Genomic DNA, 25,387 nt, shown 5'->3' on the forward strand with positions numbered 1-25,387 from the left:
TGAAAATATCAGCAGTTCAAAGGATTTATCTGGAGGAGGAATTTACAGAGCAAGAAGTGTGGAATGCAATTTCTTCTTCTGATAGTGCTAAAGCTCCCGGTCCGGATGGTTTACCATGGGTTTTTATAAGAATACTGGAATCATTTGAAGGAGCAGATTATGGAGTTTGTTTCAGATTTCTTTGAAGGAAAGGAGTGGGTACACGGGGTTAACCACGCTTTTATTACCTTGATCCCAAAGAAAGGTAATCCGGAGAGTATAGAAGACTATAGACCCATTAGTCTTGTGGGCAGCCTATATAAAATTCTATCAAAAGTGCTTTCAAAGAGACTTATTTCTTGTGTCAAAGATATTATCAGTCCTAATCATTTGCATTTATTCCGGGGAGACAATTGTTGGAATGTGTTTGTGTGGCCAATGAAGGAATTGACAGTTGGAGGAAACAAGGGCTTAAAGGGGTTGTCTTTAAAGTAGACTTCAGCAGAGCGTATGACACAGTGGAATGGCAGATTGTTATAAGATTATTGAAAGAGATGGGTTTTGGTGATAGGTGGTGTTCTTGGATCACACAATGTATTTCCACAGCTTCTATATCGGTCCTAGTCAATGGGTCCCCTACAGAAGAATTTCTTATTGATAAAGGATTAAGGCAAGGATGTAGCCTCTCTCCTATTCTGTTCAATGTTGTTGGGGAATTGCTTCACAAGATGCTTTCAAAGCAGTGGTTTTGGGTCTGTTTCAAGGGTTTTCGTTCGGCAATGATCAAAACTCCTTTAATTTATCACACCTTCAGTTTGCGGACGATTTAATTATATTCTGTCGAGCCTCTATTACCCAGATCAAGAATGTTAGAAGAGTTTTGAGGATTTTTGGCCTAATGACGGGGCTCCATCTCAATTTAGCCAAAAGTAAACTTTATGGTATTAATATGGAGAATGACTTACTTGAAGAATGGGCGAGGGATATTGGCTGTTCTATTGGCTCTTTCCCGACAGTTTATTTAGGCCTCCCTTTGGGGGCAAAAAAGAATTCAGAGAAGTTGTGGGAGCCGGTCATAGAGAACTTTAGTAGAAAATTGGTGGGGTGGAAAGCTTCATCTTTATCCATGGCTGGCAGATTGGTGCTTATAAGTCGGTACTTTCATCTTTACCCATTTTTTACCTATCTATTTTCAAGATGCCATCTACTATTTCTCAACAGTTAAATTCTTTGACGTCGAATTTTCTTTGGGGTGGAGGGGGTGAGAAAAAGAGAATGCATTGGGTTAGTTGGAAAAAGATTTGTAAGCCGTTGAGTGGTGGAGGTTTAGGAGTTGTTGATTTGAATCTTACCAATCGAGCGTTGTTGGGGAAGTGGGTATGGAAGTTTGCAAATGAGAAAGACTCGATATGGAAGAAATTCTTTTGTTGTAAACATAATGTGAGTTGTCATTCCTTGGATATCACTAAGGCCCTATCTCATAAAGACTCGTGGATTTGGAGGGGAATTGTCAATAACTTCTCAAAGAATGACTTCATTGGAGGGTGCCTTAGATCTCATGCAAAAATTCAAATAGGGAATGGAGAATCTGTCTCTTTTTGGAAGGATACTTGGCTTGGGGATTGTCCATTAAAAATACTTTTTCCTAGGATTTTTGCACTTTCTACTAACAAAGGTGGCAATGTGGCTGCTTTTGGTAGTTTTGATTTGAATGGATGGGATGGAATATTAAAACAAGGAGGAATCTTTGTGATTGGGAAGTGTTGCAGTTGGTTGAATTATTGAACAGCCTTAAAGACATTAAACTGATTGAATCTTTGGAGGATTGCCTGCTGTGGGATGGCTTGGGGGACGGGCTGTTTTCTGTCAAAGAGTGCAGGAAATCTCTAGAGTCTGTTTATGAGGATACATTTCAGTGGAGAAACTGTGTTTGGCTGGGATTAGTCCCTCCTAGAGTGGAGACTTTCCTTTGGCAGCTATCTCATCAAAAAGTTGCTGTTAGAATGGAATTGATGAAAAGGGGGGTTACTTTAGGGGAGGATACTCTCTGCCCTTTTTGCAATCTATGTGAAGAATCTGTCCAGCATCTTTTTTTGTTCTGTCAGGTTTCGTGGGAGCTGTGGAATAAATTAATTTGTTATTGGGGTATTAGTTTAGCTTTTCCACTTGACCCTCCTTCCTTACTTAGTTCTTGGTCTGATTTGAGGCCTTCTTCGGTTATTTGGAAGTTTATTCCGGGTGTGGTGCTATGGTCAATTTGGAGAATCAGAAATGATATTATCTTTGATAATGGTAAACTGGACAAGCTTTCATTGTTTTTCACTGTTCGCTTAAGGCTAGCAAGATGGTTTCTAGCAAAATATCCTCTTTCCTATATTAAGGTGGATTCTTTAATTGGTGATCCTTCCTTGGCAGATAGTATCTCTGCCCCTAAGGAACTTCACAGATCAGGGTGCGGGTGGTTTCCTCCTCCAGTTGATTTTTTTAAATTCAATGTGGATGGGGCTTGTAGTAGAGTTGGGAGAGTGGCTGGAATAGGGGGTCTTCTCAGGGATTGGAATCGGGTTACACTCATCTCTTTTTCAGAAAATGTTGGTCCTTCTTATCCCTATTTAGCAGAATTGAAAGCTGTAAGAAGAGGCATTGATATCTTTGTTTCTTCAGAATGGTTGTTGAAGGGCAGACTCATTATTGAATGTGATTGCAAGCTGGTCGTGGATTGGATCAAAGATCAAGCTTTGGTTCCTATTTCCCTTTCGAATTTTGTTAAGGAAATTGTATCTATTGTTTCTTTTAGAAATTTTATTGTAAGGTGGATTCCAAGGTCTTGTAATTGCGAGGCTGACAAGCTAGCAAAAGAGGGGATCGGGTGATTTTTTTGTCTGTTTCAGTTGGTGTCTGTTTCTGAGCTTAGAAGCTAGAGGAGTGTGTGAAGTCTTATGTTGTTTGTAAAAGTGTTTTTAAGTCTTATGTAACTTGGCTTTCATTAATAAATTGAGGTACTCTTTTCCTCCTTCCGCTAGTTGGGTCTTACCTTATGGGTAAGATCCTCTAAGAGGGAGGTTTTTAATGAGACCTCCTATTCCTATCAAAAAAAAAATAAATGTCTGTTGACAAATTGTGGCCTGTTTTTTTGTACTCTTGAAGTCTAGTGAAAGTTGGTGCTTTGATGCCTATGACACTACTCAAATTATAGCCAAAGATAACTGTTACTTTACAATATTATTCCAACCTAGTTGATTTTGGAGTTTGGTGGGATATGCGCCAACCACAGTGACCTCTCTGTATGGTGTCTACTTTGCATGCTGTTTATTTCAGGATTTTCTTAGGTGTGAAGAAAAGTAAAGCATTTGACCAACATTAACTTCAGATATGTTTATTTTTGCATGATAAGCTATAATGGCACCTTGATTTCTTCGGTTAGCTTGATGAGACTTGTCTGTTATATTTCATTGCTAGTTGCTTCTGCCTTTTTTTATTGAACTTTTGGTGTACCAAGGTAATTAAAGTCGTCTGTTGAAATCATTGGGTAGCAATTGTGTACGTTTATGATAGCTGTGATCAACAATCAATTTTATGTGTTATATAGTATACTCTTGCTTTATCTACTGTGATGCAACTCGTATGCAGTTATGAGTCGATTGGAATTGGCCATTTGAATATTTTGTATCTTATTTCCTTATTTGATTTTTAGGCACGGATATGGAAGATGGCAGGCTATTGTTGATGATAAAGACTTGAGGATTCAGGAGGTCATTTGTCAAGAGTTGAATCTTCCCTTTATCAATCTTCCTGTTCCGGGGCAAGCTCGTTCTCATTTGCAGTATGGTGCTAATGCAAGTAATGCTGAATCTAGTGGAAACCAGACTCGGGGAAATGACTCTGGGAATGGCATAGGAGGTGAGATAGGCCAGGGGGCTGCTGATGCTGCGAACCAAACACAATTGTACCCGGATTCTTCCATTTGTATCATTTTAGAGATATGCAGAGAAGGCAGGTTGAATATGTCAAGAAAGGGTGCTTCTTTTGGAAAAAGGGATCACTGCTGAGTTTGCTATAGAACAGATGGTAAGTTCAATTACTCATAACTGGAGTTGTGATGTTGGCTAAGGTGTTTTTTATGAATTATAAATGGGCATTGTCTGGCTGAGATATAATACCTGGTTAGAAGTTATGGCATGGGCAATTACTATGAGCTTTAAGCTTTTAGTGCATTATAGTTTTGGACTTAGTTTTAATAAGATGGGAGAAAGGTTACCATATTGCATTCATAAACATCCATGGGAGACCTGTTATTGATTACACCATTTTTTTTCGCTTGAAAAGGTACTGAGACATTTAATGATTTTGTTTGGTGCCTTGACTTATATTTTGTTATAATAATATGAACCAAGGACTAAGTCCAACTTTTACTCCAATAGACAATCCATAGTTTACTATCTTGTAGACAATCCATTTGTTATAGTTTCTTGTACCACGTTAAATCTGTTATGAACTTTAAGATACTTGCTGACTTACTACTCGCTTTCGTCCATAATTTTGCTTGTAGAGGGAATTAAACGCAAATGAGGTGCCAAGTGAAGAGCCAGAGATTGGACAAAGGGTTATTGACATGCCAAATTCAAACACAAGAGAGATGCCTTCCAGAGTGATTGACCAGTTATCTTCAATAGATGCAATTGGTAAGCTTTAATTTCTTTCAAGCATTAAAGCAGGTGAGAATTATTACCTGCGTACAATATATCAGACATCATTCTCATATGCAAGTACCATTGTCATATACAAGACGCTAAATTCATGTGGTTTAGACGGTCTATCACCCTCCTGTCATCTTTATATGCTTTATTTGTGTTGGTTAGAAAGTTTGTTCCTTGTGTTATCAATTTGCTGTTCCCAAGTTTGCTTTGGTCATGACAAGAATTATCCTGGTGCAGCATCAGGAGAAATTTCTGCAGCTGCTTGCGATGATGACGCAGACCGACTGGCATTGCCTCAACATTACAACAAGGTACTTGATTGTGTTTGAAGGGGCTTGAATTCGCTAGATCAAGCGGATAGGATGTTGCAATTTATTCAGTATCTTAGAAATGGAAATTTGTAGCAAGCGAGGTCTGAGGATCATGTTTTGATTTTCTTTCGTTGATCCATTTGCAGATGTGCAAGATATTGGTGGAAAATCCTGAGGAGAATCAATCAAACCTTGATTTGAAGAAGAACCTCCTTTCCTTGGAAGAAATCTGTGGCGACATATGCCATACTCTTTCTCCCTTGCAGCATGTAGTTGGCAGGGGTGCAGTTTCAGAGAGCGCTGCTGTTAGGTCCTCTTCAACGCCTAACCACCACCCTGCCGATGGGGCAGAAGTTGAGATGGAGGATGCACCGAACGAATCTGAAGCAGTGAAACCAGCTACTGCAAATGAAGATGGGACAATGGAAGAAGCAAGGAATGAAGGTTAGAAATCTGATGCAGCAGTGATGTTGGATGATTAAAAAGCATTGATGCCCTAAACTATCATTGAACTTTATTTAATGATCCTGTTAGACTCTGGCTGGCATTACTAATCCGTTTTTAAGACAATTTAGGGAACCCACAGGAGTTGGCAGTAAGAAAGTGACTTGCCGTGGTTTGAATTTGATAATGGGGCGGCAACTAAACCGGCAAAAAGCATTCATTAATGTACTCCCCCTACATTTAACTTTATTAAAAGTCATCTACATAGTAATATGCAACATTCTTCACTTTATTTATGCAGTGTTTGCACTGCTGTCTTCCCCCTACCTGTAAAGGTTGCAAGTTATACCCACAAAACTTTAAAGAAAAAAACCCACTCGAATTGGTAGATCATATATTAAGAAAGACGGGTGGACCCTTTCATCTCTGTCTTGTCTTTCTAACAAAGTTCAGAAAAAGTAGTTATGACCTAAACCATGTGCATGTATGTTGCCAAATCGCATGATTAACCATGTCAAGAGGAAATGGAGAACATGAACACAAGTGGCAAGTACATGCACATGCATTAAACCCCAAATCTTAAAGGTACAGGTTCACGGAATGTAAGATTACCAGTGGGAATAAAAAATTACCAGGGAATAGGATTATTGAGAATGTTACATTATTGTGTTTGGTTAGTTTGAAAAGAATAAAAGATTACTGGAATGTATATTTTACCAAATTGTTCTTGGTCTATATTTTTTAACAAGTGAAATTCTAAATATTTAAATAAAAATTATTTATATAAAAATTCTATCTATTGATAATATATCACTTGTTTATTTAAATATATCATGCATTATTTTAATTTTAATTAATATTAAATTTTACATAATTTATGTAAAAATATATTAAAATTTTACATCAATATTTAACTAAATATTTACATTGTGGAAACTAATTTCGGTTCATACGTGACGCATTCACTCGGAGGTTTCTTGTATTTTTCAATCGACAAGGTTTACAGTATTCTATATACAATAATTTATCATAGATATTCATAATGATACAAAGATGTAAATTATTTTTGTTATCTAAGATATAATATTTATTATATCTTCTATATACAATAATTTATTTATTTATCTTTTATGTTTATACTTAATTCTGCATACTTTATCATTATTATTTATCTCATGAATTTATATTACAAAAATATAATTCAAATAAGTAAGAAAATATAACACTAAAAATCATATTGTAGCTTTTTCTTCTTTCTTGTTTGTTCATTACCATGTTTTGTCATGTCGTGGTTACAATATAATTATTCTTTCGAGTGAATCTAAGACTTATCAGCACCAAAAAGTGATCTAAATATCAGTTTTAGTGTTCTTGTCCTCTAATTTGGTCATCAAAAGCATTTTTTAAAGAGTATGGTTTAAAACTTTCCATCACCGGCAAATGACTTTCAGGTTGTTTTGTCCCATTACTAATTGAAATTGTTTGACCTTCACCAGAATTATGGTCCATATCTACAGGCAATGAAGCAGATTCTGAATGAGGCATCTCTTCTGCTTTTACATTCTCCATATTTAAAAATGACAAGGTGTATGAAATCAAGGAAACAGAAACCATTCAAGAGACAGGAAAAATAAATTCAGAAGAAACTACTGCTTAATCCATCTAATTCCAGACAAACAACTGACATGAAAATCAGTAATTATTTGCTCGACATATAGAGTAAATTTCAGCAAAACAAATAAATGCCTGCAGTTGCATTCCACTATAGCATATCTTTAATTTATGTTGACAAGTTTTGACCAAAGAAATCAATTGGAACCTGGAAAGCAGGAACAATTTGTTCTCTCAAACTTGTTTTCCCTATATGTTTAAGCTAGCACATGCACAGTATAGATTTCCAATCTCTTATCAGGCACATATGTTTAATTTAAGATTAGATCAGCAAACACGACATCCACAACTAATCACACCAAGGAATGAACCACCAATTTCAAGGAACATTAATGCATCAGATGTTAAACATCTCATCAAATTTAAATTCATGCAAAATCCCTGTTCCAATTTTCATATCAAATCTCTATATACTTCTAATACAAAACCCTATTAATCATGGACGCTAAGTTCAGCCCCACAATTAGAAGGTTTGTCAATGATACAGACAAGCAATATAATCAGAAAACAAACTTTTCCCAGATACATCTAAGATGCATACTTGGTGTCATGGAAAAGAGTTTGGGCAACATATTTTATAGGAATAACTTACAGGGCAAACAGTTCAGATGCATAATTGTTACTATCCCCTAATGCTGGATGCATAACTGAAACTATCCCCTAATGCATAAAGTTTAGAAGAGGTGAAGCGACTTTATTTGATATGAGGCCTCTCCAATTGATTTCCCCTAATGCATAAAGTTTAGAAGAGGTGAAGCGACTATGCATCTGCTCCCTAAGATACATGCATTACTCTATAACATTTCCCTTTATCTTAGATGGCATTGGAATAATATATGTATTCATTGCATTAGTAACTTAATAATAGACATACTGCTCATAGCATTATCATTTTCAATAGCATATACATACAATAACCACAATAGTAATATTCATATCGATGTATTTTCGTCTTCAAGAATTCAACAACCTTTCATCAGATCACTAGAAACCATCACAGAGTTCATAACAACAATTGACGATCTAGACTAGAAATAGGTGGCATTATATTAACAATGCTTACACTGAAATACCCATTTTAACTAATCTGTCTATGTGTCACTGCCATCAGCCAGTGTTCAGAAGCATAAAAAAATATATAACAATGGGGATTCCCTTCATAAATTACAATGTCAACACATATATAAAAACTTCAATCACACTTAACAATTTCCCATATAACAAAATATAAACATTAATGTCAGGATACTAAAGCCAACACCCATGCATCCCATTCAAAACTTACAAAAGTTTGTACAATGTTCAGACTTACAAAAGATAATAGCCATGACATTCTAAACTTAATCATGTATGTTGGCTATATTATATACACAAAAAATTCTTCAAGTCAAAAGATTGACATATACTTGGCTAAGCTACACAAAAAAGTTGGGACCATATTCTAAAGTCATAATCAAAAAGAGATCGACATAATTGTAGAAGGACAACAATCAAAATGATGGTATAAATTGACGACATTCAACTAATTGTCACATAATCTTGCTTGAATTCTTTTGGCAAAGAAAAGAAGAAATCTACCTTGTGCGCATCTTTTCTAATATACTCTCGTGAAGTAAGCATTTAATCAGTGGACAGGCCTTCAATTTTCATGATTTAAGTGAAAATTGACATTCTTCGTTCATTTCCTCCTGCCTCCTTTTTTCAATAAAGCAGTAATATTAATTTCTTTGGCTGTTTCTCGGTATGCAGCACTGAACTTACTTATCTCCTGTACAAGCTCGGTTAACCTATCATCACTTCAAGACCTTTTCTTGCTAGCTACTTTTTTCATTGGAGGGGTAGAGGCAATAGCATCAGATGTTTTTGTAAGTTGAAGCACCAACATCCTCTCTTGATTCAGAATCTCTTACTCCCCCTTCTTCAAGTAATGCATCTATAAATGCATTGTCTTCAACATCAATATGTTCCACTGCATCAGCTGTTGTCTCAGCTGTTGCTCTGTAGCTCTTTTGTAACATCCCGAAATCTGAGTCAGTGACTAAAATGAGAATTTTTGAAATTTGGTGATAAAAGTAAAATAGTTTAATAGTTTAATGACTTATTGGAAATATAGTTGAAGGTTGTTTGGTAATTATTGAATGAATTAAAGGGCAAATTGGTCATTTGATAAGAAAGATATTTTTCCCCTTTTATAAGAATGAAACACGTGGGGGGGAAAGAAAGAGTTATCTGGGAAACTCTCTTCTTCTTCTTCTTCCTCCCGTATCTCCAAGCTCAAAGGTAAGTTTGTGATTTCTTGATTATTGGTTGATTTAAAGGTTGGGTTATGATCACTAGATGATAATTAAGCTTAAAGAAAGTTTAATTTGTTCTTAAACAACAAGATGAAAGATATATGAGAGATTAAAGATTTTGAGTTCTTGAATGAAATCTTGGTATAGAGTTCATTACTCATATTGGAAGACAAATTTGACTTGTCATCCACTTAATTAAGGGATATGAAGTGATGGAATTGAATTTAGAACAAGTAGAAAATTTAGTATGATTCTTGGATTTCATATGGAAGATAGAATTTTGAGTTTAAAGAAGTGAGTATGGAGTAGAAGTGAGTTTAAGTATGTATATGAAAGCTAGGAATATTTAAAGGAGGTGAAAGATGAAGAATTAAGCAGAAAGAGAGTAAATTCGTGCTTAAAATGTAAATTCTGGGTTGTGTGCATCGATGCATCTTCAATGTGCATCGATGCACTCTCAAATAAATGAACATCGAATGCAATCAGTGCATCGATGCATAAGGAGTGCATCGATGCACCTGCTTAAAATACAAACATGGAATAGGATTTATGCACCGATGCATGAATAGTGCATCGATGCACTTGTCAAGGGATGTATTGATGCATGGTGTAGTGCATCGATGCATGCCTTCATTAAAAGATAAAAATAGCTTTCTTATTAGCCTAAGGAATGATAGTTTAGAATATATCAATTAGTATACTGATATGTATCAATGTATTAATATATAGATTTAGAACGTGATCTCGTTCTGGAACAATTGAAGGATTATAATCGAGTCAAGCAAGGCTAAGGTGAGTACATATTAGAAGCATGGTACAATGGAATAAGACTTGTGATAAGTCTAATTCATATGTTGATTTTCATAGCACAATAGTTATGAACATGCATACATGATAATTATTATGATATATGCATAAAGTATATATGTTCATATGATTTGATAAATGATATATGTGAAAAGACCCAAATGCACATGTGATATGATAAGTGATATGAGCTATGTGATCACAAGAGAAATGACATGAACACATGAAACATACGAATAATACCCATGGTATACGATATGAGAGCTATAGGTATAGTTGGCATGCCAAGAGTCGAGGGTTCTACGTGGTCCTTCGGGACGTATATGTATCCTTTGGAATGTTTACAGTGTCTTTTGAGACAGATCTGATCCATGGGAATATGTATATAGTTCTTAAGGAGTGGTCTTTCGGGACAAATACAGTCATAGGTCCTTCGGGACAAATTTCATAGCCCCTAATGGGACCCATACGAGCTATAGTGACAGCATAGTGCACAACCTCAATGTACTCGAATACCTTGAGTTCTCAAAAATGTACATGGGCCTATAAAAGGTTATCAAATGTAATTACATTGTTATAGTGATATGTTATCATATTATTATTGTTTACATTGAATTGTATACGACATGATTGAATGGATAGATTGCATGTTCATATTCATACTGAATGCATTATTGTTATATTTATATGTCTCACTAAGTCTATGACTTAGCGTGTAAGTGATTTACACGTAGGTACCAAGAATCGGGAAGAGTGGAAATAGGGTTGCAAGAACAGCAACACTGCTAGAAGATCAGATCAGAAGTAACGGTTAAAGTATGTCTTTTGTCGTGTATATGGTTGGCATGTAAGAAAAGTGTCTGTTACAAATGCTCTGATCAGTTTTGTCTTGTTTTGGTTAACTTGTGTAAAGTAACAATGTTATTTTAATGAAAGTTTTAAATTTCCTTGATTTTTCGTCAATAGTCAGTTTGAAAAGTCAATGTGACACCTCGGAATCGTATCCGGGTCGGGTACGGGTTGAGGATGTTACATCTTTCTTTTCCAAATATATGAACAAAGTCATCAATGAATGGAAATGACTTGTTTCTCAATCCAGCAGCAGTTGGATGACTCTACAATATAATAAAATTGCATATTTAATAAATCTTACAAACCTAAGTAGATAACAAAGAGTACAGAAAGAAGATAAATTCAATTAAAATACTTACTCTAACCCAATCATCAAACACATCCTTTGGTGCAGTTAAACATTTTTCTTCTTCATTCCAACCAAATCCACTTCCAATATTCAACATTTCAGATAAAGCATTGTATTGTCTTTTGAGTAGCTTCACTCTAGATTAAATATGTGGATGGGCCCTAATTTGTGATGTCGGAAGCTTGGTTTCTAACATCTTTTCAAGATTAGATAGATAACCTGATCTAAATGTTCCATTATCAACTTTCCAATGTGGTTCTTCAGCCAAAATATGTAAGAATTCAACAAGTGCATCCTCTTCCTCTTTAATCATGTCCTTTTAGTTACTAAAGACTTAACCTTTTTAGATGTTCGTTTTTTCCCTTTGAGATTCCATATTTGATGTTGACATATTGCTCTTCGAAACAATCTAAGAAAATGTATATAAAAAATGTATAACATAACATAAAACATGTCATCATTGTCAATACTAATCATAAATGAAATTTAAAATAGTAACATAATAGAAATCAAATGTAGTGAATGACATAAGTAATGAACGTCCATAACAAATAAAATTCGAATTTTATAAAAGAGAAATACATAAAATTTAATAAAGTTTATGCCATAAAATATAAAGATGTCAAATACATGAAAGTAATGACCACTAACATTAGATAAAATATAAGGTGAAAGTCCATATATAACATAAAATAACATCTATCCTAAAGTACGTGACACCAACCAACTAGTAAACATATATTCTGCTAATTTGTCTCTCCACTCAGTCCAAGCACTGCTTGGCTCACAATGTCTGATCATTTCTACCTCATTAATCTCTTCAACATGCCTACTATCTTCAGTATAGTCAGATTCAATAGGATCGATTGGCATCTAAGATCTTATGAAATTATGGAGAAAACAACAAGCGGAAATGAGTCTACATTGTGTTTTCACTGGATAAAATGATTTTTCCCTTAAATTGCTCATCTCGCTTTCAAAATGCCAAAGCATCTCTCAATGCAATTCCTAGCTTGAGAATGTTTCATGTTGAAATATTCTTGAGGGGTGGTAGGTTGGTGTCATTCTCTCCAATCATTCAAGTGGTATCTTTGACCTCTATATGGTGAAAGAAACCCCTCTCTATTCGTGTATCCAACATCACATAAGTAGTAACACCTTGTATTATTTTAATTTAAAAGTAAATTAATATACAAAACTTTTAAGAATTTTACATTCTTATATATATATATATATATATATATATATATATATATATATATATATATTAATCATTTCTACCTCATTAATCTCTTCAACATTGGCATCTAAGATCTTATGAAATTATGGAGAAAACAACAAGCGGAAATGAGTCTACATTGTGTTTTCACTGGATAAAATGATTTTTCCCTTAAAATTGCTCATCTCGCTTTCAAAATGCCAAAGCATCTCTCAATGCAATTCCTAGCTTGAGAATGTTTCATGTTGAAATATTCTTGAGGGGTGGTAGGTTGGTGTCATTCTCTCCAATCATTCAAGTGGTATCTTTGACCTCTATATGGTGAAAGAAACCCCTCTCTATTCGTGTATCCAACATCACATAAGTAGTAACACCTTGTATTATTTTAATTTAAAAGTAAATTAATATACAAAACTTTTAAGAATTTTACATTCTTATATATATATATATATATATATATATATATTAATGACCTAATAATTTACCTTGTGGAACATTTAAACCATTTCTTCTACTAATGGCATCTCTAAGTATTCTACCATCAGCTACAGAACCTTCCTACCCAGGTAAAACATAAATGAATTGCATGTTTGGTGTGCAAACACCAAGTACATTTATCGCAATTTCATTTTTTCTTGTTCTGTATCTAGTTTTATTGATTGAAGCTACATTGACCTTAATATACGTTTCATCTAGAGCACCCAAACATCCCTATATTCATCAAATAAAGTTAAATTACATTATTAATATCCATTTATGTATTAGGAATTACTAATTAACTTAAAAGAAAGTTCAGAATTATGATACAATACCTTAAACCATTTCCATCTATCGTCTATTGAATTATCTTGTATCGGTTATGGTTTTCTAAAAAGGATCGGATGCAGTTTCAAGACTGAAGCTAACACTATATGGAGAACTCTACTAATTGTTTCACCAGATCTTACTTTTTGACGTTTTAAAACTCTAATCTTAATATGGTGGGATATAATATGAAAGAAAGTAATAACCATTTCTTCTATAGACATATATCGACTCTCTTTTAACCCACCTTGACTTTGTAATAGGTGACACAATTTGAGAAATGCTCTCTTATCCATTCGACAATTATCAATACTTTGTCTATCACTTTCAAATACAATTTTATGTAAATTAAGTGATCTAATATTATGTCTATGAAGTCTTTCATGTGCATAAGTTATTTTAGGTCGATTTTTATATTTTTCTAAGAATAACTGAAATAACCATAAGCATATGACACACAATCTTCATCATTTGCAGTTGTAAAATAAGAATTGTAGCGATATGTGTCTTCTTTCGCATTGGTAAACGAGCCATAACTATTATTATGAACAAACATTTTAATATTAAAAAATAATAATATTTAACAAGAATAATTGTTTGTCATCATAATAAAAATAATTGAACACTAATTTAACAGTTCTAAAGTAAGTAAATACAGAAATTGCTGAAACACTTTAACAACAACAAATGTTGAAACACTTTAACAACAGCAAATGTTGAAACACTTTATGAAGCATGTATAAGCTCTATGAAGTATGTTAACGCTCTACTCTATGAAGCATGTGTAAGAATAAGTGATGAATCATGTCTATTCCTATTATAGGTTCTTGTATCTAGTTTCCAGTTCATATAATAATTATGAATGAACAAATGATCCATCCTTTCAACATAAGTACAATCCAATTAGAAGACTCTAGATTGGAATGTGTTGCATTTACGCTACGTTTAATAGGACTGTTATTTTTTCCCTCATGTTTAGTAGTCGAGTTAGCAAAAAACTAATTTCACTTCCAATATTTGTCACTCACATGACTTAGTTGGAACGAAGAGAAGGAAAATAGCTCTTTATTTCAAAGATCACGAACAAGCTGAACTCTAACATAAATACAAGTGCTCTCTAAAAGAAGTTGATGGAAGAAGGTCTTAGCATCGAAGGATTAGTTGATGTCTCGATCACCGAAAGTGGGCTAGATACTCCAAGCGCAATAACGAACGACAACATGAGTAGCCAACCTATCATTATAGCCGATACACATGCAACCATACAACAACACAAACCGAAGATGGATAAAAGGAACAACACAGCTTACTCAATACTGGAAAACAAAAAGAGAGTTTTACTCCCAATTTGGCGCAAGACAAAAACTATTGCAACAAGGGACAAACCAGAGTCTAAAATCAGAAAACCAGGTGAATTTAAGGCTCCAAGTGTGCCCTTTCTTTCGGATTGATCCTTGCTACAACTACAAAGGCAAATCCCTCCCAAACTATGAATGTGGAAACATCATACTCGAATATTGAAAAAATGAAAACATAGATAATTTGCTGAAGGTGGCAGTAGAGGGTGAGATTCATAAAACACCCGTCAATTAATCAAATATGGGTAAGCTAATGTTCTGGAATATTCAAGGGGTAGATCACCCTTCATTTCGCAGACATTTCAAAGAGATTATTAAAGAACAAGAACCTAGCGTTGTAGCTTTAATGGAGACACACGTTAGTGGATGTAGAGCAGATAAAATAATTGGAAGAATACGATTAAGGCATAGAATCCAATCTCCAAGGTATCACCACTAGAATCTCCTAAATTTAAAAGGTAAAATGTCTTTTTTTCTTTTGATAAATAAGAAGGTGAAATTTAAGACACAACATCAAGTCCATAATATACAGATTAATGCACGATATATAAAACCAAGATTTGTCAGGTTAAATATATACGACATTCCACCAATTCACCTTAACGAAATACAAAGCCTTAAAAAACCCTCTACAAAATAAGCTATTACATAATCTCCATGAGTAGTTACTGTCTCCTTGTAGAAATATCAAGTATCCATTTTTTTATTTAATTTTAAAGTATCTACGACTATTGAGGAACCATCCACTTTCTTTAACTTCATGATGCGGTTTGTCTACCTAATTTTTTAGAAGAAACTGGGACGATAGTAAAGAAATATTGACGAACTTAGAAACGTTCACAAGGAGAGTGAAGGACTGGAATCATAATATTTTTGGAATAATCAAGGTTAAGAAGCAATCAGTAGAACCATTGAAGCAGCCAAACAGTCCAATACAACAACCAAAACTTAACATAGGAAGCATAAAGAAACAAGCACATTATTAAATTAAAAATGTCAGATCAGGCATAACCGAAACACCATTCCTGGTAGGAATTTGGCCCAGAGTTTCATCCATTGAAATTAAAAGTTTAGCAAGATTCTGCAGATTTGAAACTTTAAGCGACTCGGACCGATAAACATATGCTAGCGGGGAGAAGAAAGGGAGTGGAGAAGAAATCTTACCAGGAAAATCTCACTGGGAAACGATGAATTTTTCGCAGCACGGGGGAGAAGAAGATATCGCGCAGCGGCAAGCTGGAAAAGAGGAGTATTTTAACCCTTAGCACGAGAATAAAATAAAACCTAACACTCACGTGGGAATAACATTCCCAGGAATAAAACACCAAAATTTACTGTTGGTATTATAACATTACCCTCACTTGGGAACCATACCCCAACCAAACATGGGTACCCATCATCAGGAAACAAATATGCCTGCTGGGCTAAATTCCTTGATCCAAACGGGTTGTAAGGAGTTAATGGACTTGTATGAGACTGAAAATTTTAAACTTTGATTCCCCTGTTTTAGATTGATCTGATGTGTTAACTGTGATACAGGAACCTCGGTCAGTGAACGGTTCCATTCCGGCTGAAATCGGACAACTATAGAAGATGCGATACCTGTAACTCTCTTAACCTTCTACTGTTGAGCTCATTTGTAGGAAAGGAACTTGAACAATTCACTAACATCTTTTTGTTTGAACAATTCAACAGTAGCTTAGGCATAAACAATTTAACAGGTGCAGTGCCTTCAGAGCTTGGCAATTTAACACAGTAGCTTTCACTGTTAATTTCATATCTATCTGCAATTTCTTCAACATTTTTCATATTCTTTTCTGGTTTTATAATTAACCAAGCTAATTTAATCATTTCCCTTTTTTTTCATATTCTTTTCTGGTTTTATAATTAACCAAGCTAATTTAATCATTTCCCTTTTTTTTCTCTGTATTTATATGTTATAGGAGTTTTAGCTCAAACAATTTCATTGGACCATTGCCCAAAGAGCTTGGAAATTTGACATCCTTACTGCAGCTATAAGTAAACCAACGAGAAATTCAGATTCCACTTCTTTTTGAGGTGTTTTTTATGTTATTCGAACTAGAGTACGAGTCTCGACTTGCAAATTTGACATCCTTTCAGGTATATTGATAGCAGTGGAGTGAGTGGAGCAATACCTGAAGAATTTGCCAATTTGAAAGCCCTTCAGATTCTGTACTTCTCTATTGATTATTGAAACATAAAAGGAACTTGTTGGAAAGCTTATTTTCTTTTACTTTGGCAACATCTCAGCTGGGCTTCTGATAACCTCTTAACTGGGAAACTGCCAGAATACTTTGGGACCTTCAAAGAATTCAGAGACATGTAATGGATATGGTTTTCACTTCAACTATATGATTCCATCTTCATAAACAGCACTAGTTTTTAAAGTCTTCTTTTTTTTTGACAGGCGACTCCAAGGAACATCTCTCGAAGGTCCGATACCGAGCAGCTTTTCCGCTCTTAACAAAATTGGAAGATCTGCGAGACCTTATGTTTTCTGTATACGAAAATTCAATTGATTGCTTTAAGTAGTTTCTGAGCGTGTATATATGTATGTTTGATTCGTATCTGAAATGTATAGGAGAATTGGTGATCAAAGAGGGGAAGATTCATCCCTTGATTTTCTGGACTACCAAACAAGTTTGTCAACACTGTAAGAGTTCTTTCCTCTTTCTCAGCTTCTATAGTTGCTGTCACATTTATGTGTCATACAATGTTCAATGCAGATCTTTGAGAAATTGTCACTTTTTGGGACAAATTCCGGAAGGTCTTGGAAAATTCACCAAGTTGAAATACTTGTAAGCATTATTTTGTTTAGCTATGCAATGAAAGTGATCTGATTGTTCACTCAGTACATAATCTGGATAAAATCATGATCTCAGGGACCTGAGTTTCACGAGTTGACAGGTCGAATATCGACCTCTTTCCAGGGATTCTCTTCGTTACAGTTCTTATAAGTCGTCTAACTATATCTCTTCACCCTCCTTGGACATCAAAGAAAGACGAGAGATGTGACATAGTTTCCGAAATCATCATAACCTTACATTTGAAGGATCTTATGCATATAAACACAAATAACTCGATTCTTAGGTGAATTCTTTCTTGGTGGGGGAAATACAGGTGCAGGAGCATCAGTTCATCTGATTATACGTATTGCAGGTATCTTGGAGACAACTTGAGTGGAGAGTTGCCTGAAGATATCATAACTCCGGAGCTCATTGCATTGTAGGTGTCATATGGAGATCGATTTTGGCTTTGTCACAACTTCTTACGCTTTATACCAATGGTTTTCAAGTTGCTTCATACGGGTTTAAGCTTCTTTTCATTGCAGGGATGTTTCATTCAATCCCCTTTCTGGAAATTTACCGGCACAAACCGCCACAACGAAATCGATGTAAGTTGTATATGTCCAATTGTTTTATCTGCATGAACCATAACTGACTTCCTTTTTCTCATGTTCAGCAATGTTGTTGGAACTTCTATCAATACAAATGGATTACAGGACAAGTAAGCAAATAATACCCTAACGATTTAATACAAAATTTTATCGAGTTTTGACGAACCGTGTCGATGGTGTTAATACAGTAAGGCTTCTGGGATGTTGGACTGCCTCCAAGGCCAAACCAAGTGCAAAACAGGGGCTTTTCCAGTGGGTGCAGCTTTTCATTCATCAGCATAGAATGAACAATATGATAGTTATGTATCAATAAAAAAATTGTTTGCAGATTCATTTTCCATCAAGAGTGGAGGCACAGCTCAAACTTCTGCATCAGGTATCAAATTCGACGATGACTCCGAAACACTCGGAGCTGCCTCGTTGTATACTATTACCAACAATCGATGGGTGGTAAGCAGTACTGGGAATTTTCATTTTGAAGCCGAACGGAAACCGGTATACGGCAATGACGGATTCTCAGATCACAGGAACTTTAGACTCAGGAGCTGTATAATACCTCAAGGGTTTCACCTAGTTCTTTGTGGTACTATGGCCTTCGTCTAAAGAATGGAAAATATAGTGTTGAACCTCATTTTGCAGAGATAGAAATGGATGACTCATTGTCTTGGAGAGGTCTTGGTAGACGTTTATTTGATGTTTATGTTCAGGTATTTCACCAAAAACTCAAAAAACTTTATAGTTTTCGAATTTCCGAGTTGCGGATCATCGATTTCTTCATTACTGTTATAAAAGGGCGTGAAAGTTCTTGAAGATTTCAATATCCAGAAAGAGGCTGGTGGTTCAAAAAAGGCATTGGTAAGAACATTTGAGGCAAATGTGACAAACACAATCATGGAGATTCAATTCTTCTGGGCTGGGAAAGGCACTTGCTGTATTCCATATCGGAGCACATATGGCCCCTTGGTATCAGCAATACATGCATCCGAAGGTTACTTTTTTTCACTTAAACATCATTCATCTGATCATCTCCGACCTGTTGTCATCCATAATCATCTCATTTTTGCAGTGTCCGAAGCTGCCGGTGCCTCTTCGAACAACAAACACGTCGAACGAGTCGTCGGGATCATAGTCGGGTTACCGCCGGGGTTGTGATACTGTCTTCGGTATTCTACTTATGGTGGAAGAAGGATCCACAGGGTCATATGAGAGTTTTAAGAGATTCACCAAAGAAGCCATTAAAGTAGTCACATTGTGTTGTACATTTACCTAATGGAATAACTAGAAACCATGTCCATATGTTACATAAATGGATGGTTGAAGACAATGTCCATTAGGTTTAAATTATGCAATATCGCTCTTTCTTTCAACTAGCTTAGCCCACTGTCATGTAATTTATGAATAAAAGATGGGTTTTTTTTTGTGGTTTTCTCATTACTAATTTTCATTGCTTTTGTCTCTTTCTTGATGTTAAATAGTGTTTTTGGTTCGCTGGGATAAAGAGTTAGGGTGAGGTGGCTCGAAAAGTCGAATTTTTCTTTTAATTTTGAATTATTCGAGTCGAGTTATTTGAGTTAACAAGAATTATCAACTCGGTTGTTGGGTTCGATTCGAGTTGAAATTTTAAAATTTCGAGTTACTTGAAAACTGAAAATTTGACAAAGTATTTTGGCATTTTTACGATTTAGCCCCTGATTTTATTATTCATTCAATTCATCCTTTATTTTAAGTCCGTTATTTTACCAAATTTGAACAACATTCTCCTAAACCACTATAGAATACATATATACTTTCAATTTCTCTTTTTGATTATAATTTTTTATTTTTCAATTTAATCCCTCAATTGTTTATAATTTGCTTATTTCTTCAATTCATCATTTATTTTAAGTCTGTTTTCCCCAAATTTAAACCACATACTCCTAAACCATCGTAGAATATAATATGAACTTTCAATTCCTCTTTTTAATAACATTTTTTCTATTTTTTAGTTTAGTCCCTCATTTTTTTATAATTTTCTTATTTCTTCACTTCATCATTTATTTTAAGTTTGTTTTTACCAAATTTGAATCACATGCTCGTATACCACAATAGAATATCTATGTAACTTCAATTCTTACTTTTTACTAAAAATGTGATCTCTCTCTTTTTATTTAGTCCCTTAACTTTGCATTTTACTCAATTTGATTTTTTGACTACAACTGTTTGTAAATTCTTTCTTCCCATCAATTCTTTGACTTCTTTATACTCTCATCAATATTTTACCCTCAAAATAATTTCTTTAAAATATAATATTATGATTATATTTCAGAGTTTTAGATTGTATTTGATATATTAAAAACATTTAATTTATTATGTGTTGTGTTTGTTTGTTAGTTAATCAAAATATTCAAATATAATGCATAATAAACTAAATAAGACATGTATAAATTATTCGTATATCATTAAACTTCATGTGTTTATATTTCAGAGTTTTAGATTGTATTTGATATATTAAAAAACATTTAATTTATTATGTGTTGTGTTTGTTTGTTAGTTAATCAAAATATTCAAATATAATACATAATAAACTAAATAAGACATGTATAAATTATTCGTATATCATTAAACTTTAAATTATATATCATTTTTGTCACTAGAACTTTTTTAATATCAAATTTTGATTGAATTCAATGTAAATACTAAACAATTAAAATTGAAACGACAGGATGACGTAGAAGATAGTAATTTTTATCATTGATGTCCAATATTTTGAAAATTATCATTTTAAGGTTAATTTTATCACACCCGTTAAAGGAAAGTCATTAATCACACAAAATTTCTTAAAATCTTTAGTCCTAAATCATTAGTCGTCGAACTTCTACTGTCGATCATTCCTTTGTCATTTTAATTCCTAAAATCATTAAACTTAAATACATAAATCTTCTTAAACATCAAACCCCTAAATATATTATACTCAAATATCTAGTTCCTTCAACTTCAACTGCTCCTTCCCCTTCCGTTAGAAACTTGTCGCCAATTATATTCTTCATTGCATCACATTGTTGGTGCACTCCTATTTCAGTCACTTACATCTCCCTTTCTTTTAGTCGTTGACTTCCTTCTTTCACATATCGTTAAATCAACATCGACGTCTTCTCCTATTTCCTTTTGTATTGTCGATCGTTATTCGACTAATACCATTCACGGAAGAGGTATCGATGATGACTACTTAAGACAATAAGGCATGGGATTTGAAGATCAAAGATTTTAGATATATGTGAATTATAGTTGTATGAATTTTGATTTAGAAAGATGAAATATTATGTTTCTTAAACAACATTTAATATTAATGTTATGACGTCGTAAATAGAGTAAATTAAATTAAAAGAATGATCTTTATAGTAAATTTATACATCAAACTATTTAATTCAGATATTCTAGTAATAGGAAATTAAATTGAATGTATAATAATAATAAATGTGGATTGTGGAATTCTCATGTGTAGTGTAACATATTTTATTCTATACTATTGTCTATTGATGGGCGAATGAGCACTTTACTTGGTGGTATAGAACATTCTCCCTCCCTTTCACTTTAAAAATAGTGTTCTTCCTTTTGCTTTTCGAGAAGCATTACTCTACAAAAATAAACCTTTGTAGTCTGTACTCCACTTTCCATATGCAATTATAATTTCTCTTTTCTACAAATTTGGTTTCTCAATTTATAAGTCTGTGTTATCAGGAATATTATAATATAATAAAAAATATATATAACTAAAATATTAAATGTGAAAATTTTAAAATGAGAATGGGACTCTTTTAGATGTATTTGTTGATTTTTTTTATTAAAATATTATTATTAAAATGATATTAATTTGATATAACATTCATGTCGGTGATCCTCGACCAAGTCACCATGTCATTACGGAATTAACAGTTTAATGACATAATTAAAATAAAAATAATAAAATTTAATATTTTAATTGAAATAATTAAAAGTTTAATAATATAAATGATGTAATATCTTAAATATAATGATATCCGGTGTAATTTGTTTTCTAAATTTTATATAAAATCACGTCGATGATTGCACAATTTTAAAAAAGGCCGCAAAACATGTAAGCAAAACCCAATCTCTGTCTATCCGTTTGTTTTTTTAATCCAGCGCACAGGAGAGAGCATTTCAGTGTGTCTTTCGGACAGCAATCACACGCTGTTCCGACACCTCCTCTAAAACAGCTACATCTCACCAGATCTCTTACATCCACCACGACCCGACTGTTCTGATTCCTCCAGGTCTCCGTACCTCCAACCCACTATTTAAATCTAGCCTTTTATTTCTCCTCCACATCCTCCTTCCTTTCCTCCACTCTTTTGCTTACACAAAAGAGAGAATCTTTTTTTTAAAAGAAACCTGCGCCGCCGTGACTCGCCGCCTGTTCGGCGCCGTACACCGTAGATCTAGAAGGTATAAGCTAAAAGAACAAATCTTCTTTATTATTTTTTCCATATCTTTGTTCTCGTTTATAGTTGGACTTCATTAATGGTTTAATTGACCTTAATTAGAGTTAGTTAATTAAAATTTGTTAGATTTCTACTTCAGAGTTGAACATTTTAAAGTGAAATTACCGTTAGATAATTTTCAAAAGAAGAACGGAGAAGTTTTTGGTTTGAAATCAAACGGTCAAGATGCCGAGCACGATTCAAAAAGCGATAGGGGCCGTTAAAGACCAAACCAGCATAGGACTAGCGAAGGTAGCTAGCAACATGGCGCCGGACCTCGAGGTGGCGATTGTGAAAGCGACGAGCCACGAAGACGACCCTGCCGGCGAGAAGTACATACGTGAGATCCTGAATTTGACCTCTTACACGCGCGGGTACGTCCACGCCTGCATCTCGGCCGTGTCGAAACGGCTAGGAAAGACTCGCAACTGGATCGTGGCGCTCAAAGCACTGGTGCTTGTTCATAGGCTGTTGAATGAGGGAGATCCGCTGTTTCAAGAAGAGATCTTGTATGCTACCAGGAGAGGTACCAGGTTGTTGAATATGTCAGATTTTAGAGATGAGGCTCACTCGAGTTCGTGGGATCACTCCGCTTTTATAAGAACTTTTGCCATGTATTTGGATCAAAGACTTGAACTGATGCTTTTTGATAGGAAAAGCGGCGGTGGTAGTGGTGCTGGGGGAAGTAGCCACGGGAGTGGTGATGATAGATACGGTGGACGAGATAATTTCCGATCACCTGGACGAGATGATTTCCGATCACCACCACCGAGGCCATACGAATTTGATTATGGTGATTCCAGAGGTGATAATGGATATGGAAATTATGGGATGCCAAGGAGAACGAGGTCTTACGGCGATATGAGAGGCAGCAGGGAGAGATGGGAGAGAGGAGAAGAAAACAGTGACTCCATTGAGGGAGATGACTCCTGAGAGGATTTTCGGGAAGATGAGTCACTTGCAGAGGTTGTTAGATCGGTTCTTATCGTGTCGGCCTACAGGATTGGCAAAGAATAGTAGGATGATCTTGATTGCTTTATATCCGGTTGTGAAGGAGAGTTTTCAGTTATATGCAGATATTTGCGAGGTTTTGGCTGTGCTGCTTGATAGTTTTTTTGACATGGAGTACCCAGATTGTGTGAAAGCATTTGATGCATATGCAAGTGCAGCAAAGCAGATCGACGAGTTAATTGCATTTTATAATTGGTGTAAGGATACAGGTGTGGCTAGATCATCAGAGTATCCTGAGGTGCAAAGGATTACCGGTAAGTTGTTGGAAACACTGGAGGAGTTTGTGAGGGATAGAGCTAAGAGGCCAAAGAATCCGGAGAGGAAAGAGCTTCCTCCTCCGCCTAAAGAGGAAGAGCCTGCACCAGATATGAATGAAATAAAGGCCCTACCAGCTCCAGAAAGCTACACTCCGCCGCCGCCGCTGCCAGAGCCTGACCCGTTAAACCCCCGGAGCCACAGGAGGATTTAGTGAACTTGAGGGATGATAATGTCACAGCTGATGATCAGGGGAACAGACTGGCTTTGGCTTTATTTAATGGCCCGGCTAATAGTGGTAATGGATCTTGGGAAGCTTTCCCATCAAACGGTCCCGAAGTGACATCGGCTTGGCAAAACCCTGCTGCTGAGCCAGGGAAGGAAGATTGGGAGTTGGCTTTGGTTGAGTCAGCTAGTAATTTGTCAAGGCAGAAGGCAGCTTTGGGTGGTGGTCTCGATCCATTATTGTTGAATGGCATGTATGATCAGGGAATGGTAAGGCAACATGTTAGTACTGCACAGTTGAGTGGGGGAAGTGCGAGTAGTGTGGCATTGCCAGGCCCGGGGAAGACCACGACACAAGTTTTAGCCCTTCCGGCACCCGATGGAACAGTTCAGAACGTCAATCAAGACCCGTTTGCTGCATCTTTGAGCGTTCCTCCTCCTCCTTATGTACAAATGTCCGACATGGAGAAGAAACAACATTTTCTTGTCCAGGAGCAGCAAGTATGGCAGCAATATTCAAAGGATGGGATGCAAGGTCAAGCTAGTTTGGCCAAAATCAGTTACCCCGGATACTACGGAACTGGATCTATGCCAATGATGCCTTACGGAATGCCACCGGTCAATGGAATGGGACCACCAGCCGGGTATTACTATACTCCTTATTGATTTCTCCACATATAAAATAGATAACATCTCTTTGCTTGCGTTTTGTATAATGTTTTCTAGTTTTCTTTCCCTTTTTATTTTTCTTTCTTCTGTTGTTCTGCAATATGTTCACAAAACACTTACTCCTTATTGTGGGGATTTTTTTGTGTGCTTATGATCCGGCTGTGATGTCTCTTTGTGCTTTGTTATATTAGAATTTTATTTTCTTGTGTTCATTGTGTGATCCTCTGCTTAATTCCATTGAACTGTGTCTGCGTGACTATGAACTCTATTATTTCATCGCAACTTGTAGATTATCTTCATGGATAAAAACACGATTTTATACTAGAGGGACGAACATATAAAATTTTCATAGATGAATACGTATTATAAATAGAAAATACTTAGATTATATAAGAATTTGAAAATTTTAAGGTCGTTGGTCCAGCTCTAGTTTTCGTTTAAACTTTTTAGCACCTCGCTGCTAGGTCTCCTGTTGGTTTCAAATTAGTTGAAGTGACCAAAAGTGTTGGGTTTTTGGTTTCCTTGCAATGTAAATGTTTGCACCTC

The 25,387-nt window shown here is 35.2% G+C and overlaps 1 protein-coding gene and 2 pseudogenes across 1 annotated transcript in view; all 3 read left to right on the forward strand.

The window, feature by feature from the left end:
• Positions 1-4,617, forward strand: part of LOC120177535 (CHD3-type chromatin-remodeling factor PICKLE-like) — a 17,959-nt gene extending 13,342 nt beyond the window's left edge. Inside the window, exons 9-10 of the mRNA XM_039183650.1 lie at positions 3,674-4,047; positions 4,529-4,617. Coding sequence (XP_039039581.1) covers positions 3,674-4,028 — 355 coding nt within the window. The 3' untranslated portion in view covers positions 4,029-4,047; positions 4,529-4,617. The remainder of the gene's footprint in view (positions 1-3,673; positions 4,048-4,528) is intronic.
• Positions 4,618-15,026: 10,409 nt separating this feature from the next.
• On the forward strand, positions 15,027-19,523 carry LOC120177554 (annotated as a pseudogene).
• A 2,842-nt stretch (positions 19,524-22,365) lies between these two features.
• Positions 22,366-25,066, forward strand: LOC120177534 (annotated as a pseudogene).
• The last annotated feature ends 321 nt before the right edge of the window (positions 25,067-25,387 follow it).

This window comes from Hibiscus syriacus, unplaced genomic scaffold (genome assembly GCF_006381635.1).
Source record: "Hibiscus syriacus cultivar Baekdansim isolate YM2019G1 unplaced genomic scaffold, ASM638163v2 tig00112293_pilon, whole genome shotgun sequence".
In the NCBI taxonomy this organism is placed as follows: Eukaryota; Viridiplantae; Streptophyta; class Magnoliopsida; order Malvales; family Malvaceae; genus Hibiscus; species Hibiscus syriacus.